At 39.0% G+C, this 18097-nt stretch overlaps 1 protein-coding gene across 1 annotated transcript in view; it reads right to left on the reverse strand.

The window, feature by feature from the left end:
* Nucleotides 1-467: 467 nt before the first annotated feature.
* LOC121505417 (serine/threonine-protein kinase 38-like) overlaps nt 468-18097 on the reverse strand; it is a 29111-nt gene continuing 11481 nt past the window's right edge. The window contains exons 3-14 of the mRNA XM_041780739.1: nt 15797-15848; nt 15569-15691; nt 15242-15325; nt 13084-13207; nt 12572-12726; nt 12368-12470; nt 12171-12232; nt 10690-10807; nt 10148-10271; nt 9965-10060; nt 7693-7784; nt 468-7558 (exon numbers count right to left, since the gene is read on the reverse strand). Of these exons, the coding sequence (XP_041636673.1) occupies nt 7434-7558; nt 7693-7784; nt 9965-10060; nt 10148-10271; nt 10690-10807; nt 12171-12232; nt 12368-12470; nt 12572-12726; nt 13084-13207; nt 15242-15325; nt 15569-15691; nt 15797-15848 (1258 nt within the window). The 3' untranslated portion in view covers nt 468-7433. The remainder of the gene's footprint in view (nt 7559-7692; nt 7785-9964; nt 10061-10147; nt 10272-10689; nt 10808-12170; nt 12233-12367; nt 12471-12571; nt 12727-13083; nt 13208-15241; nt 15326-15568; nt 15692-15796; nt 15849-18097) is intronic.

Here is an 18097-nt window from a genome sequence, read left to right on the forward strand (position 1 = left end):
CATGAAATGGTTCGGCTACAGCAGAAAACCACACCAGGCGACTCTCGTGAGTTAAACAGGAAACTGAGGCTACATTTAACACGGGCTCTCCACAATTAGACAATAGAAAAGCCAGACCACTAACAAACATGACAAGTTCAAATAACCAGTCAATGATATCGCAGCAACCAATGCTTTTAGGCATGTAGACATGATCAAGACTTCCAACTTGCTTGCATCAAATCCTGCCTCTTTTTGAACGTTCCACCAGAATTCGAGACTCATCAGACCGGGCAACATTCCCCAATCTTCTTGAGTCAAATTTAAGTGAGCCTGTGTGAATTTTAGCCTCAGTTTCCTGTTCTGGAGTGGCACACAGTGTGTGTTTCTGCTGCTATAGCCTATCTGATGTAAGTTACAATGCTCTTCTGCTTACCTACCTTGGTTGTAAACAAGAAAAACACACTTTTAAGTATTTAAGTGTTTAATTTTATTATTTTAAGCATTTTATCAACATAAAAACTCATGAATGAATATATTAATGAGCATTTCCTCTTTAACGCCACAAACAGTTTCCTTCAAGTGTCTACAACAATATGTACACAGCATTACACAGAAATACCTCACAACACCGTCCTGGCCTGTGGCGGATGCTTTTAAACCTTTTCAAGGTTCTTTAACAGGGGAAATTACAGCTTAGTAACGGGGCTTTGAGGTTTCCCTGGCAGAGATTTCAGCCATAATGGGAATTTAGTCTTTAGGCTTGTAGATCTCTTCCTGTTCTCAGAGTCGGGTAGTTAAATTTGCTGAACATTAATAATGAATCTGTGTGACATTGACGTGACTAATGGCACACAGGCTGGGTCGCTAAGCTGGTTTGGTCCATTAAAAATAAATTGTGTTGCTAAACTTCGGGATAAAAGTGAAGCACATCCTGAACTCATCCTCCTGGAGACACGAAGTCTAAATAATTTAGCTCCCTTTAGGTAAAGTGGCACAGTAATGGATTTCAAGTCTTGTACATACATATATATATATAGAACTGTATGGATCCCAAGTACAGTCTTCTTTTTCATCTCCCGTGCAGCTACGTTTGAAAATAAAAGGTGTCATAATTTTCTTTTACAACACAGGTTTGACATTGAACATATCACCTCACAACAAAAACGTGTCCCTAACGTTTACACTCACACAGTCACACTCAGTCACTCAAACGACCCCAAGTGTTTGGCTGTGAGAAAGGACGCTCTGCATGTGGCCGTTAACAGGGTTATGTTAGTGATTTGACATGTGGGAATCTACAGCAGTAGACATCATCTAAATCCCCCATCATGCATCTGTCCTGCTACAGTTTTAGCTTTGGAAAACACTCCTTGTAATTTTTGAAATTGGAGCAAAATAGCAGCCAATCAGGGGGTTTTATCCGATAAAGCAGATTTATGTTTTCAGACATTTTCAGTCTGGAATTAAAGGGGCACTCCGCTGCTTTTTCACATTATGATCAGTCAGGGGAACCCTGGGAAACTGTGCAGCATGCTAAAACAGTTGAATGCTGTTTTCTGTTAGTGTATGCATCAATGAGCACTGTGACAGTTACAGGAAAGTCGTTTTTCTTTCACACAGGAGACCGCTGTGTCCTACAGGGCTGGGGGATAAGGGCCATAAAGCATATATTTTCTAGCTGAAAGGGAATACATATTCTATATATCTGCGTATTTTTTTCTGTGGTTTTCAACAGAAGTATAAACTTTGATCTGAGTCAAGTAAAATCCTAGTTACAAGTCCTAGCCACCCAGTATTGGGCTTTTTTTTTAATTGATCAAAAATCGCAGAAAAACTCCAACATATTGTCTCAACCAGTGGTTCCCAACCTGGGGTCTAGGCACCTCTGGAGGGGGGGGCACCAAAGATCTCAGACCCTGTCTGCTCTGACGTTGTCAAAATCAGATATAAAAACCATGATTAGAAAGCTAATGTATTAGGGCCAACCTATAAGCTGTAAAATGAGAGGAAACCCTTACATTTTTGTACATTTTTAGGGAAAAAAATCTGTAGATTTATAAAAAAAAAAAAAAAATTAACTTAGAATTTCAGAGTTTATAAGGTCAGACATTTACAAAAAATTTTAATTTTAACAACAGTGTAAAGTAAAAAAAATTTTTTTACAGGAAACCAAACTGAAAACAGTGGTTGGGTTTTGGACTTTTCAACTTTATGATCTCAAAAAATTCTACATTTTGGTTCACGTACATTTACAACTTTTAAAGCCAATAATATCTACTTTTTTCTTGTAAATTAGCAACTTTTTAAACTTAAGAATTTCACTTTTTTTTTAATTTAACAGATCCTCTTTCTCATTATTTTATTCTAGAGTGGCTTTAATACACCGTCGTAATAATGGATAGCTTATACATAGATCTCCTGTCAAGAATAAGTGTATGTAGGGTATTATGTTGGATTTTGTCAATGAAAATGAAATTTATTTTAAATATTCCAAATGGGTCATTAAACTTCCCATGATTGTATCTGCTTCAAATTGACACAAGAACATGTTCTGCTGTGGACTGTACTGATCTAAGGGATCTTTGATGTTTTATTGGTAAATTAAATATGCATGTCTTGGCTCTAAATTACATCACCAACTTGTCAAAAGCCATCGCCGGGGGACTATGGCTTAATTTTATGCAAAAGAAGAAGAATGTGAGCTACCGTCCATTTAATATACAACTCAAAATTACCCTGATGTCATGATGTCAAATGAAAATCTCAACTTGAAGACCAACATTTCCACCAGAGAACCAGTGTAACAAAGATGGTGAGTTTAGAGGAAACTGGCAATATACCTGACTTGGAGGGACTAATAGTACAATCTAGGTACCTTGGAAATCGGATGTTGGAGGTGGGAATGAAATCACACCCATGTTTATCATGTTCAAGACACTATGAGCTAGTAACTCGGGGAAATGAAGTTCCACTGAGTTGGAAGTCTGAATTCATATCTGATTGGCATATCTAAATTTCCAACTTCAAAGATGAACTGGAATGCACCATAATAGTGCTGCTATCAAGCTGCATTGTGGGAAGTGTAGTGTTTACCTTTGCTGAAACTTCACCACACAGAGGGATGAACAAGAAGAAATCAGCCTATACTTCTACTGCATCTCTTTTAAGGACCCTAGCTTTATGAACTAGCAATATGTAAAAGCTGGAGTGCCCCTTTAATAAGTAGTGGAATCAACTTCCATGAAATAAATCCAGTCTAAATTAATTTTAGCTCAGTTCTCATTTTAAGAACATAAACATATTATAGAGAGTAGGAATATAAATATCATTTTCAATTTAAATTTCAATCATGCTTATGTTTGTTTCTTTCTGGAGTGTTCTCAGCCTTTTTTACAGTTAAATAAAATAAAATGACACAGGCTATTATAATCTGTCCCTCTCATAATAAACATCAACACCACATAATTTCTCCATCTTTTCCTCAGAAATAGCACCACAAACTGTTCAAAATGGGATCTATGTGATAGCTACAGCTGAACATTAAAGTCCTCCTAACGTTTCCTGTCCCTGTATGTACATTTTTTCCTGCATTTTGACACATAGCAGAAGAGCTAAATTAGAAACATCTGCCTTGGCACACTTTAAAAAGTGTAGAAATAATATAAATGGCAAATTATTCCTCAACAATGTTTAGCTCTCTTGTAAAGGTGTTTGTTTGAAGGTAGTATCGAGTTGAGTGCAGCTACATCTGAATTTGTGTTCAGATCACAATGAGGGATGATCAGAGCTCTTTGGTAACTACTTTTTAGCGCCTTGTCTAGTAACAACTCTGAGCAAACGTGACAGTTAAATGTTGTTTTTCATTGAGGACAGACCTCGGTTTAGCTTTACATAATAACTCTTTTTGACCCTGTTTACATCCTGCACTAACACAGATCAACATCCATTTCAGGCAATCTAACACCAAGACGACTCGATAGCTCAAACTGCAAGCAGAGGTGGTCTAGGATGCCTTCATCCGGATTGGACTGGCTGTGTAGGCGCTACACGTACTGGCATGCATTTTAGACCATCTCATCGCCAGTAAGCTATGAGGTTGCTTCTTTATGTGTATTAAAACACAAAAATGGAGAAAAGGAAGCCAGCTCTCAAAAGGGAGCTGACTCCTGCTATTCAGATAAAAGAGCTTTCTCTTAGAACGGGCTCAATCAGGAATAACACATTACTTACTAGCCAGTAACCCACAGGGTTTATTCACCAAAGCCTTGCACACACTACAAGATAATCACACTTATTTGGCCTGATTCCCCCCTTAAGACCAAAGTCAGCAAAGGTCTGATTATCAGAGATCAATTTACCAGTTTTTCCTATGCTTTGATGTGTGTTTACCATGATCTTTCTCTCTTTGATCTGCTCAGAAGACAATAAGAGCTGCTCCGATTTTGGATCTATTGTGTGGGGAAAAGCTGAGGACAGCCAAGCAGGTATGAACAAGACTGTTATGGAACAACAGCCAATCAGGAGGCAAACTGACAGAAAGAGGAAGCACAGCAAACGCAGCCAGTAGCAACTTGTTGATTTGTGGTAACAATACAGGTGTTTAAACGTGTCCTGTAAAACATACCACAAACTAATTGACAAGAGAGGACTGGCATTGCCACTATATGGATGTAGCAGATGGCTACAGCTAGCCACATTTGGCTTGTTTACTCATAAAGGGATATTTCGGTACATTTGAAGTTGAAATAGAGAAGCCAACCCTACCAGAAGAGCTGAGTGGAAACTTGTCATCCTAGAAAGTTTATGTAGCACTATTTAGCCTCGCTTCTTCAAGAATGCCCTGCTTGAAGGAGCAATACTCACTTAAATCTCTGGAGGAGAATGACCCTAATATTGCCAAGTACATCTTACAACACTTTCACCTTCTAAAATACCAAAACATCCCTTTTAGTCATGTTTGACTGTGTGAGATTCTGAGTTTTTTCGAGTGTGGAGATTCTGGCTGTTGGTGAACCAAACAGGTTTAGGGTTAGGATTATAAAAATCTGCCAGGGGTTTTGCTGTACATAGCATGCAAGGATCTCTACATCAGTGAAACAATGTGTGTACTGTTATTTTAAAAAGAGGCAAGAGAATTCCACTTTTAGGTTGTTGCTGAACAGGGTTTTTTTTTTTTTTTTTTTTTTTTTTTTTTATGTGGATGCACACCAAGTGCCGTCAACTTGGTATCCAAAAGCCTGAGATGGATGTCCATGCAAGTTTAATGCAAGGTACAATTGACCCTTTTGAGTGAATAGAACTCATTGGAATCTATGGAGGCCCTAAGATGACATGCATCTATTTATTTTTACTTCTCAGTCTTCCCAAGATGAGTTGCTTTGACAGGATTGTGACATGTTTATCCAATTATCTCAGGATAACAACACAATGAGTTACTAAATCAAATTTACTCGTTATCATGGGAAAACAAGCCTCGTTTTCCTGAGACAACTAAATAAATAAGTCAAGATCTTGAGGAAAACAACCAAAGATTGCTTGTCATCATGGGGAAACCAAGTAAAGTGATTGCATGTTCACTTATAGCTCTAAAGAATTATTATAAAAAATGAAGACATTTAAAAACTTAAAACATGTCTACAATATCTTCAGTGTTAATCTGTCTTTATTTAGTTTCTATTTAGTTTTATCTTTACATGATACTGCTCCTTATTATCCAACCTCTAAAAAAATCTTCATTTTGTTCAACTCAAATTTTTTATTTCTTTTACTGCTTCACATTTAATCACTAACTTTGACACATCTCTATGTGTTTGACTTACAAACCATGCATTTTTGTTTTCATTTTTCCTCTATTCCTACTTTTTCCTGCAGCTCTATCATTATTTTCAATACCATCTAATCTTCTGACTGCTAAAACATCTGGTTAAATCTGTCATCTATTTAAAGGCACTTCACATGTCCATCTAAGAAGAACTTGATTGACCGCGGGGTTCCTTAGAATTAAAATCAGGGCAAGTATTAATTACTGTGGCACTGCTCTGAACAAAACAGCTGCCTCTAAAGGGGAAGTGACACGCTCGGGCCGTTTGTTTGCCATATGTGAATGAGCAACACTCAGCAGTAACGGATGTCAAGCACAGGGTTAACTGCATTCATGTTTCCTGGCAACAGCTGTTTGTCAGCGCTGAGGCGGTACCACAGGAAGAGTTGCCACACAAAGTCGCTCAGTGTTTCATCAGCGTCGTGGGGTGAAAGGAAGGTTCCAGCATCATCTGAAGCTCTGCTCGTTCACTTAACGCTTTCTGTCTAAACATTACTGAGAAAAACTAAATGGACTTTGCTTTTAAAGCACTCTTCTAGGCATCTCACTACTTAAAACGCTTTTTACACCACAGATCACACGTACCGATTCATGCACTTATGGTGAAGGCTGCTGTGTAAAGTGGCCGTCCCATTCATATGCACTGACACTCCACTGACTTCGCAGCGGGAGCCATTTGGGCTTAAGTCTTTGGCCCGAGGACACACAGACATGTGGCTGCAGGAGCTGGAGCACAAACCCCTGACCTTTCTGTTTAGAAACAACCGGCTCTACTACCGAGCCACAACCACAAAAACTACGTTACACTTATAATTAACCTCCTCTCCCTCTTTTGGTAGTTTCAGGGTGCTGAATCCAAGAGTCTCAGCTGAGGTGCATCTATCCTTGAATTTTACAAAATGCCTTTAAACCAGAGTTGGGCCACAGGTGGTCTAGGCTACATCTCTAGTTAAATAAAACCAAAAAATATGGTTTTATAGCTTAAATACTTTATACAGTCAATTTGCTATCTCCATCAGTAAGATTTAGAAATGGAAACAAAGTGAAAAATGAGCCAAAACCTCACAAATCATGCTGGAACCTCCCTTTAAAATCAGGATATGACAGTATGGGTGAGAAGAGAGGGCAGGGACTAGTCTTACTCACCTATCCTTTAAAGTTTGACTTCAGTGTACCAAGCTTTTTTTCAGTGTTTGAAATTATGTTTGCATCAGAGCTAATTTTTCTCCCAGTGTCAAAACTATCGCAGTGAAGATGTCAAAGCAGTGATTTGTTTTCCATCCTCATTCTCACTGTTGTGTATAGGCAGTTAAAACCTCCTCTCCAGAAGCTGCTTTACATGCATTGTATGCTGATTTAGTGTTGTAGAACTGGCCTGAGAGCTATGGCTAAAGACGGCACGTGTATACGATACAAACAACCGAGGTAATGCGGCAACGCTCCTTAACTTCTGAGCTCTTGGCATTCTTGCCGAGGCTGAGCAAACCTAAATAACTTGTGATGAGGGTTAAATTATACTGAGAGGCTGACAGCACAGCCTTCAGCACCAGCAGGGCTCCGGGGCCCGACCCTGTGTCCGTAAACGTCTGTTTTTTGTAATTCTATGACATCGTCTCAGCGTTGCGGCCTGTCAGGCCTTCCCCGCCTTCATGTATGTAGGGATGGTTCCTCGCTGAGTCAGACCCTCGAAACGTTTGTACGTATAGTTGAGGAAGACCCAGTCCTTTGATTTGAAGTCCGGCTCTGTTGCACTAGCTGTAAATGAACACAGAAGAAAAGGAGGAGTTACTGTAAATGCCACTGGAGGGCACTAAAGATCATACAATGTGAATTTTAAACCCATTTAAAGACATGATGATAAAAAGAAAGGAATAATTCATAAAACACACCTGGCTGAAGGATGTCTGATTCAGGGAAGTCATCAAAGTTAGAGGTGTCGTCGATGCTCTTGATTTCAATGGAGATGGCTGCAGGCCGCTCCCTGTTACGGCAAAAAAAAAGACAATCATGAACAGTTTAGAATATGAAAAAAATACTTTATCTATCCTCCCTATCACGTTTACAAGAATGGCCTGGAAAGGAAGGGCTGACCATGAGGCCTAATGACCTTGAGCTTTGATTATGACCTCAAAATGGTAATTAGATCATCCTTGAGTCAGGGTGAGCATTTGTGTTTAGTTTGAATAAAAACCTTTCAAAGCACTCTTGAGATATTGTGTTCCTGAGAATGGCCCTGACAGATGGACAACCTGAAAATATTATGTCTCCAAACCGGCAGTAGAAGCACCACACCTTGGATCAGTAAAAAAATGACAATATAAAATTAGGATATTTTGGTTCTTGCACAGAAAAAAAACATGCTTTTATTTTGTACGAAAATAAAACAGTAGTTTAACCCAGATCCACAGCTTTACCATTTGAAAGTCATTTTTCCCTTTTAAATGGAGCTACATTTGTAAGGAACAATCATTTAAGTTGGTGCTGTTTCTAATATGAGTTGTTAAATAGTTAGAATGACGAAGTCCTTGAAATCAGATGGAAAATTGTGAAAAAGTTTTACTGAAAAAGAGTGGATGAAGATTGGCTGGTCTTGTGTCACGATGGATTTTCAGATTCAAACTGAAATACATTTTGAAAACAGACAGGGAGTAAGCTGTGTACGGAAAGCATATCGGAAACTGGCTTATATCGTTTATTGGGAGGATTTATAAAGACGGAAACAAAGGAGTTGAACTACTGAATCTGTTAGAGAGTGGGATCATGTTGATGAAACATTTTTGCAAAGCAAAAATAGAGTTGAGGTTGCTTTTGAAGGAGCTATTTTTCTTGATAATCATTGCCTTGCTCTTCCAACGACAATATTTTTTTGCTACTCTGTTAGAAATTAGTGTAACGCGACTTTTCCAGGTGAGGTTTTCATCTATGAGAATTCCGAGAAATTTGGTCACTGTAATCGTTTTAAAAACATTATTAGAAATATGAGACATTGGTTCGAAGTTTCTGGATATGAACATCATGTACGAGCGTTTTTTCTGCACTGAGAGTTTGTTTGCCTTGAACCAGTTGTCAACTTTACCTAATTCTCTGTTCAACTCTGAGATCGATCTTTGAACATCAGCACCAGATAGAAAAATATTAGAGTCATCAGCAAACAAGGTGATAAATGTTTGACTTGAGACTTAAATATAAATCACTTGTATAAAAAAGAAAAAGTAAAGGTTCCAAAATCAACTCTGTGGTACACCACAAGAGATCGTCCTGTAATTAGATGAGGTAATAGTCCAAGATAAAATGATTTTCCCTAAATCCATAGTGATGCTTAAAAGGGATATTTTTGGCTGACTGCTGAGGTCAGCCCTACACATGGCAATGTCTGTGTCTGAGTAAGTAAGTAAGTAAGTAAGTAAGTAACTGTCTGAGTGAGTGAGCGACACTAATTTATAAGCCATACAATACAGAGTTGTGTTTGCTTGTACTGAATGCTGTCGGTCATGGCTGCCTCCACTGTGTTAACTAGAGCCATAAATACAGAGTTGCACTAGGGGCGGGGTTTACTTGTGCTGAAAGCCCTCTAATGGCTGCCTCCACTGCTCTAAATACTCAGATAAAGCTTTAGCATGGCCTCTGTTTAACCAGAACTGGGACATTTCTGTATGACAAAGAATAAAAACAGCCCTATAAGCTTTTCATGTTGGGAAAGATGTTTTCTCTCTTCTGCTGACCTGCTTTGGCATGACTATGTGATAGTTGAGGGGGAAAAGGTAACATCTTGTGTGAATGCTTGTGTATGCTGGCTGCTTGAAGCAATTAGCTCTGAATTAATCACAGCAGCACTTCAGTCAAAACTGGACATTTCTTTATTTAAAAAAGCGAAGACAGCAACACTAAAAGCTTTCTGTAACAGAAAGGGTGTTTTTGCTCTTCTGCCAATTTTTATTTCCTGTCAGAGCGCAGGCAATGATAAACAATTAAAGCACTCCCACTGAGGTGAACTAAAGGTCTGTTCTCTGTGCTTTGTGTTCATTGCGCTGCTGTAGCCTTGACATTTCTCTGAAAGCACTTGAGTTGTTAAGAGTGTCCTCGAAATGTCACAGCTCAAACCTATTTACTCACTCTTGCAGACGAGCTGGTAACGATTACAGGAGCTCCGCTTTCACCTACCTGATGTGTTCCCAGTCGACTGACTCAAAGAACTGATGACTCTTTATCTCCTCCACGCTCACAGCTCCGATCCTGTTCTCAGCATCAGTGCAATACCTGGAACACAAACAGCAGGTAGTATAACAAAACAATGACAGCGCAGTTTTAGAGTTTATAAAGCAGAGAACGTGCAACCCTGCAAACCTTAATATCAAGTCTTTGGCCCTCTCTGAGATGGGGACTTCAGGGGGGAAGACGAGTGTTTCTTTCCAGTTCATCACCTTCCTGTACGTCTCCTGCGGCGTCTCCGAGCAGAAAGGTGGATAACCTGAACAAAATCAGCGTGCATTAGAGAAAAATGTTGGAGGTCACAAAACCAGAACTTTGAATTTTGCAGTAGCCATTAAGCTTTGCTTAATGCAAAAGAAAAGCTTTTTTTTTAATACATTTTTTAAATAAAAAATCTTATAAAAAAAAGACCCAGTACGAGACAAAGGTGTTTAAATGTAAACTAGTTGAAACTTCTGACCTTAAAGAACACTTTTAAGGAGGTTAATCTTGATGTATTTGACTTGTGATGTCTTTGGAATAAGTAGGGACAACCATGCAAAGACTTTACCATAAGCCATATATTATATTATTCTATTTGTGGCATTAAAATTTGTTAGAATAGTAATGCAAAATCTCTTTAATGTACAGTGTAATTTTTAATATAAGATTCATGAACTTCTCTGTGATTCTCTTACCAATTAGCATCTCATACATGATGACACCCAAAGACCACCAGTCACAAAGCTTGTTGTATCCCGTCTGCATGAAGACTTCAGGTGCAATATAGTCAGGAGTTCCTACTGTAGAATAAGCCTGAAATTCAAACAGAAGAAAAGAAGGTGAGGGATTTGTAGCAATACATGCAAAATCTTTAAGCTACAGTATGTAGTCTATAAACACAAAAAATGACTAACCCTGTGTTTTGCACTATGTATAAATGACCTCAAGTATTTCCAAGTGTTTTTTCAAAGACAGAACAATGTCTTGTATTTGATGATTGTAACAAGACTTGTCTTCTTATGGTGGCTTTCATGATGGAGCAAATGTGTTGGACAGAATTTTAATAGCTGCCATGAAAACACTGAATGTTTTTTATGTGAAAGGGTGCTATATAAGGAAGTGTGAACTGCTACCAGAAGCTACACTATATGGACAAAAATATTTGGCCCCTTGACCATTACACCAACCACTGTATTCAAATACGTGTGCTTTAAAATGGAGTTGGCCCCCTTTTGCAGCTATAACAGTCTTCACTCTTCTTGGAAGGATTCTGCTTTGTGGCTGTTGTTCCTGAACACGTCCATTTTCTAATAACATCAGCTGACTGTGGATTATCCAGCAGGGGTGAAATTTCACAATCTTATTGCAAAGATGGCAGCCATCACTGTACCACACTTGAAGTCACTGAGCTCTTCAGAGTGGCCCATTTTGTATCACAAATGTTTGCAAATGTAGACTGCATGGCTAGGGGCTTGATACACCTGTGGCAAGAGGTCTGATTGAGACATCTGAATTCAATAATTAATAGGTGTGGCCAAATACTTGTGTCCTTATAGTGTACCTATCTATGGCCACATTTAACCATTTTACTCCCATGTTATGTTAAATTCATCCAATAAATGACAATGGTGGGTTACTATTTAGTAAATACACCTTATGGAGTAAAGTTGTTGTTAAAAGGAATCCTAAATTTAGGAAGGTGGAGGGGTGTGGTCACATTTTTTGGTACGGGGCGCTTGGAACGTGCAGCCAATTGCAGAGAATATTCATGGCCCATTACAAGTAAGCAGCACAAAACATGAATGAGACACAGCAACAGAGCGGCAGCTTTCTGTAGCAGTTCATGCTGCAGTCTGAAATGTAACAACATGTGTTTCCACTGCAACAATAAATAAGTTGTGCATGTCATAGTGGCTCTGTCATGCCCACTGCCTGGACAAGACATAGTCCATTACAACTATATAAACTGAAGATTTTTCTGGCTTTGAAAACTGTTGGAAATATCTGAGGTAATGTAAGTGCTCATCTAAAGATTGTATTATAGGTCTTAGCCTTTTCTGATGAAAAAATACCACACAAATTTACCAACTTTTGACAAGAAAAAACCTTTGCATGCATGTAACTACTTCACTTTTCTTGTCCTGCATATTGTCACCAGTTTTTGTGTTATTCTTACCAGCTGCCTTCGATTCTTCTTCCATGTCTCTGCTTTCCTCTTGGAGTTCATGTTTTGAAAAGCTGCAAGGAGCAGGATAGTGAAAAGAAGAAAATGAACCATTTCAATTAATTCAGCTCATGTTTATGCACTTTGAAAATGTATTTTGGGCAATGTAACTATCCTGTATTGTTATGTTTGTTTGGATTTAAACTCACAGAAATCACTGGGCGGGTTATGCGTCAGGTTTCTATAAAATTCTGTTCGATGAGCTTTCTTCAGCCCTGTACACAAGCCAAAATCTGACAGTTTGACGTGTCCCTGTGAGCAAACATACGTTTCATGAATCACAAAGCAAATACACACTTTGCAATTCTCTTCACTGAGAGAAGGTTGTTTTGTTTGTCATGTGGGAGTCTCACCCTGGAGTCCAGCAGCAGGTTGTCTGGTTTGATGTCTCTGTGGATGAAGCCCAGCTGGTGGATGGAGTCGATGGCCAGGACTGTCTCTGCAATGTAGAACTGGGTGGCCTCTTCAGAAAGAGTGTCCTTCTTCATCAGCAGAGTCATCATGTCACCTGAAGACGAAGGTCACAACCAGTCGGTTTGGCTCTCACTTTATCTTGTGTTGTGTGTCATAGTGAACAACAGCAGGGTCATGTCTAGGCTGCATAACAACTGCATGACAGAGTCTAGCATGTTCAATCTCTCTTTCCACCCTCTTCACATCAGTAAAGTTGACCTTGGAGAAAAAAAGCGATCTCTGCAAGTGACAAGTCACAAGCATAAACAAAGAAATGTCAAAACTAAAGTAGAATGATGAAAAGTTTGTTGAGCTCTCTGGCAACAACAAACTTCTCTATAGAAGGCCCCACAGCTGACAATGCATATCAGAGAAAAGAAAATTGGTATCCTTGACTTTTGCCAGTACAAACCTCCAGGCAGGAACTCCATGATGAGGTAGAGGTTCCTCTTGTCCTGGAAGCTGTAGAACATCTTAACCACCCAGGCACCGTCTGCCTCTACTAGAATGTCACGTTCTGCCCGGATATGAGCAACCTGCAAAGACAGAGTACACAAAACACACACATTATGAATATATACGGTGTCAACGGGGCAGTTTGATTTTTTTTTTTTTTTTTAAATCGGCGTTTCCTTCAGCTCACAGTGATGTGTTTTCTTTGTTATAAGCCACATTAACAGAGTAGAACTCAGCTCCACCATGGAGGAAGCCACTGCTGTCCCAAAAAAACATTGCTGCATGTTTGAAGTTTGCAAAAGAGCACCTGGATCTTCCACAGCACTACTGGCAAAATATTCTGTGGGAAGATGAAACCAAAATTGAGTTGTTTGGAATGAACACACAACGCTATGTGTGGAGAAAAAAAAGGCACAACACCCCAACATCAAAACCTCATCCCAACTGTGAAATATGGTGGAGGGGCCATCATAGTTTGGGGTTGCTTTGCTGCCTCAGGGCCTGGACGGATTGCTGTCATTGATGGAAAAATGAATTCCTAAGTTTATCAAGACATTTTGCAGGAAAACTTAAGACCATCTGTACGCCAACTGAAGCTCAACTGAGGATGGGTGATGCAACAGGACAACAACCCAAAGCATAGAAGTAAATCAACAACAGAATGGCTTCAACGGAAGAAAATACACCTTCTGGAGTGGCCCAGTCCTGACCTCAACCCGATTGAGATGCTGTGGCATGTCCTCAAGAGAGTGATTCACACCAGACATCCCAAGAATATTGCTGAACTGAAACAGTTTTGTAAAGAAGAATGGTCCAAAATTCCTCCTGACCATTGTGCAGGTCTGATCTGCAACTACTGGAAACGTTTGGTTGAGGTTATTGCTGCCAAAGGAGGGTCAACCAGTTATTAGCCAAGGGGTTCACATACTTTTTCTACCCTGCACTGTGAATGTTTACATGTTTTTAAAAAAAAAAAAACATGAAAACATATCATTTTTTGTGCAGTATTAGTTTAAGCAGACTGTGTTTGTCTATTGTTGTGACTTAGATGAAGATCAGAACACATTTTATGACCAATTTATGCAAAAATCCAAGAAATCCCAAAGGGTTCACATACTTTTTCTTGCGACTGTAAATTAAACGCAACGTTTTTGTTACATTGGGCCTTTATGCAGCACCTGGGACATGATTTAAATGGGCATAAAACTCCCAACTAAACTTTGCTTCCGTGATGTTTACAAACTGGTGTAACTAAATTAGAGGAGAAGCCCTGTCCTTACACCATTGTCAGAGTGAAAGTGTACAAAAGCACGGACATGATCAGGTATTTACAATGTGTTTGGGTCAATAATGCAGCTGTTTTGAAAGTGAAGGGCAAGGCATTCTTCATCATCTAAGCATAGATGAGTGCTAATTGGCAAACATTTGCTGGCTGCTTAAAAATCACAAAGGATCTCTATTGGTCAGTCAATGACTTTGCACTGTAACATCAGTTAAAGACAGTCAATTAAACTCAATATGTGGTGACAGGACTAGAAGAGGTCTGTTTGTCTCTACAGTATTGTTCCCTTAAGGAAAAGTGGAGCGTCTAACAGCTTTAATACATTTCTTTATCTTCTCTTCTGTACAACTTTCTTTCATTCAAACATTTAAATAAACTGCCTTAAAAACAAAGGGGGCCACTGAGACCGTCAACTTCAAAGTGTACAGCAGTAGGAAGACTTGCCCACTAGGTGGCAGTTTCATGAGTGAGTGACCATATGAAAGCTATGAATTAACACTGGGAAGCTAAGGAATTGACAACGCAGGGATATTCAACCAACTACTAGTATTATGAATCAACAGGACAAAAGCATAAACTGTGTGATTTGTGACTGTATCACGGCACTTTCTTTATGAGGAAGAGAAATACTATCATGCACTGATCAGCTTTCAGGAAGTATGCCTGTTTTCTTAATGAATTGTTGAAATCTTAGCAGTTGTTCACATGAGGAGACAAAGTAGGTAAAATGTGCTTAAATCATAAAAAAAGGAAAAAGACAAAAAATATGGACTTAAGGTAAAATAGAAGCTGAATGTGAAGCAATGAAAACTTTCATAGGGCCATAGTTTACCTGCTCTTTCTCCAGCATGTCAGCTTTTCTCAAAATCTTCATGGCATATATGTGCCCTGTGTCTTTTTTCTGCACCAAACGCACCTGGTGGAAATCACATGTCAGATCATGAGCAATCAAATCTCTGCATGAAGACTGCATATGTTTAAGTCAGATGCTGTTCAGCAGAAATGCAATTAATGCTGTAGCCAAACAGCAAAGAACCGGTGTCAGGGTGAGCACAAGTGAAACAAAACCATTTCCTGAAAGCCATTATTCCACTTTTCAAAACCACTAATTATCATATTTTCAGCTCAGATTGACAAGAGCATCAGCCTCTTCACATACCTCTCCAAAAGCACCTCGCCCAATGACTTTGAGAGACTCAAAGTCATCCAAGCCGAGCCGCGTTCTCTTCAGTCGCAGAAACTCTGTCTCCTTACGTGCATGCTGGGAACGCCGCATTACTTTCTGCAAAGCACAGACAGACAGTAATGTGAGACATTTGAGGAATTTAAAAGCTTCTAGCTTACAACACACACCAGTAAAAAATGCAGACAATGATTACTGTGGTACCTCCTCATCAGGTAAACCCTCTTCCTCCATGGCTTTCTCCAGCTTCTTCTGTCTGCAGATGCAAAATAAAACAATACAAGATTCTTTTTTAAAAGAGGTCATGATATCTAAATAAGGGGAAAATACAACAAAAATAAACCAATTATAGATAACTACATTATTCTGAAGAATTTAGGTGGGAAAATACACAAAGAGTGAACTGAAATTTTTGTTAGTTTATGCAGTGAAGCGTACATAAATGGTGTAAATGAGTCTTTGTCAACAAGCAATGAGCCAGGTTACCTGGTCAAGAGTTCATCTTAAGTGTGGTAACATGACACTGCAAATGGTAAATTATAACATTTCCTTTGTTGTGCTCACACCTGGCATGAAACACCTCGGCTTTGTTTCCTTTCCCAGAAATGGCTGAAGTGACACTTGATGCTTCAACAACTGCTGCATGTAAGATGGGGAGGGTGACTGACTGCTCTCTGGAGGAGGTCTCAAACGTAAAATATGCACCATTTTAGCACTGAAATATCAGAATTATTTAAAAAATGATTTACATTATGTTATATTCTTTCATTTGAGTGCTAACACTAGCTCAAATATTTCCAATAGCCAGAGAAATCCTTGATGTTTAGAGTTGTAATGGCATGTATCTTGTTAGCCACATTTTACATTGCTGTGCTAATACTGGATATCTTGTCAAAGACTGCTGAGGACAGTCATCTGCTACTGGAAGCTGCTGTTCTGTTGCTGTATCTCATTAATTGTTTGTGCAGCAAACTTGTGATGAACCACAAGCAGCACCCACAGCTGACATTTTTAGCAATGCAGCACTTATTTTTAATACAATACCATAAGGATGCACAATATTATTGGCATGATATCAGTATCCTGAGATATTAGCTTAAAAGTTAATTATGGTATCATCCATCTATCCATTTTCTACACTGCTAATCCTGGGTGAGAGATGGGGTACACCCTGGCCTGGTCACCAGTCAAGTTGCAGGGCTGGCATTTAGAGACAAACAAACAGGCACACCTCCAGGCAATTTAGAGTTACCTATTAAACTAGCAAGGATGTTTCTGGGAGAAAGCAGGAGTACACGCAAGACATGCAAACTGCACAGAAAGGCCCTGACAAGGATTTGAACCTCCTTGTAGTAAGGCAACAGTGTCGATCACACGCGGCCAATAATTATAGTTGCAGCAGATATGAACATTTCTGCCAATATTTACAACAAATATATAAGCATTTAACAACAGCCTATATTTGTATTTTATATACATCAGCTGTCGTTTTTTTTTTTTTGTTCATCCTTATTCTCAGGACTACAGCATCCTGGCTACAAATTAACATCAGCTATTTTTTTTGTTTCAGCACTAACAGTGCTCTCAGTTGAGAAAAGGTACAACTCTGACAACATTGCCACACTTGTCATTGTTGCTTCTCCCTTACTGGGCAATCAAAATCAAGAAGGGGCAGGACTTATGACCAGCTTTGTCAACAACTATGGCAGCAGAGTGAAACTGAACGACATTTCCAGGTCTGCAGTTACTAATAATGCCAAGATGGCGCTTCTTTACATTGTTTTCATCTTTTCTTGGCGATCTTCACTTAAAAAAGGAAAATATTATGCACACAAAACTATTTAAAACATTTGCATATTACTGAGAAAAGCAGAAGTGAATAGTTGTTGCACTGCAACACAAATGCTGGTAAGAAGCACTCCTAAACGAAGGCTGTGGGCAATGCCAGCCTTAAGAGCGCAACTGTTGACACAAGCCCTTATTCTCTGCCATCAGCTGCACATTCTGCCACCGTAGCTCCCCATGTTCATCATGACTATCGTCCATTCAGAGTTCATTTTACCAAAGGGAATCACTCCCTTGATTCATGTTGAGAAGTTTGGCCTTGGAACTTTCACACTGGGATTTTTTTTCCCATACTGCATAGCAGGGCTGGGCAATTAATCAAAAATTAGATTAAATCGCAATATGGCCTGCTGGAATTTTTAAATCCCAGAAAGTGCAATATTTCTTTACCCTGAAATTTGTGTCAAAATACCAATTTATAACTTTTTTGCAGCAGAGATGTTATGCATTACATATCATGCTTCAATTTTGTATTTTTTTCTTAATAAATACAAGAATGACATAAAATTGATCACTCCTCTTAATAAAACAATTCATATCCAATTTGCAATATGAGTCAAAGAAATCAAAATTACAATCTCTTTCAAAATTGTTCAGCCCTTGTTTAGACTTAGTCTCTGTTGGTTATAATATAGAATGATCTAGTCTTTGTGTTTGTTA

Source organism: Cheilinus undulatus, linkage group 23, assembly GCF_018320785.1.
Source record: "Cheilinus undulatus linkage group 23, ASM1832078v1, whole genome shotgun sequence".
In the NCBI taxonomy this organism is placed as follows: domain Eukaryota; kingdom Metazoa; phylum Chordata; class Actinopteri; order Labriformes; family Labridae; genus Cheilinus; species Cheilinus undulatus.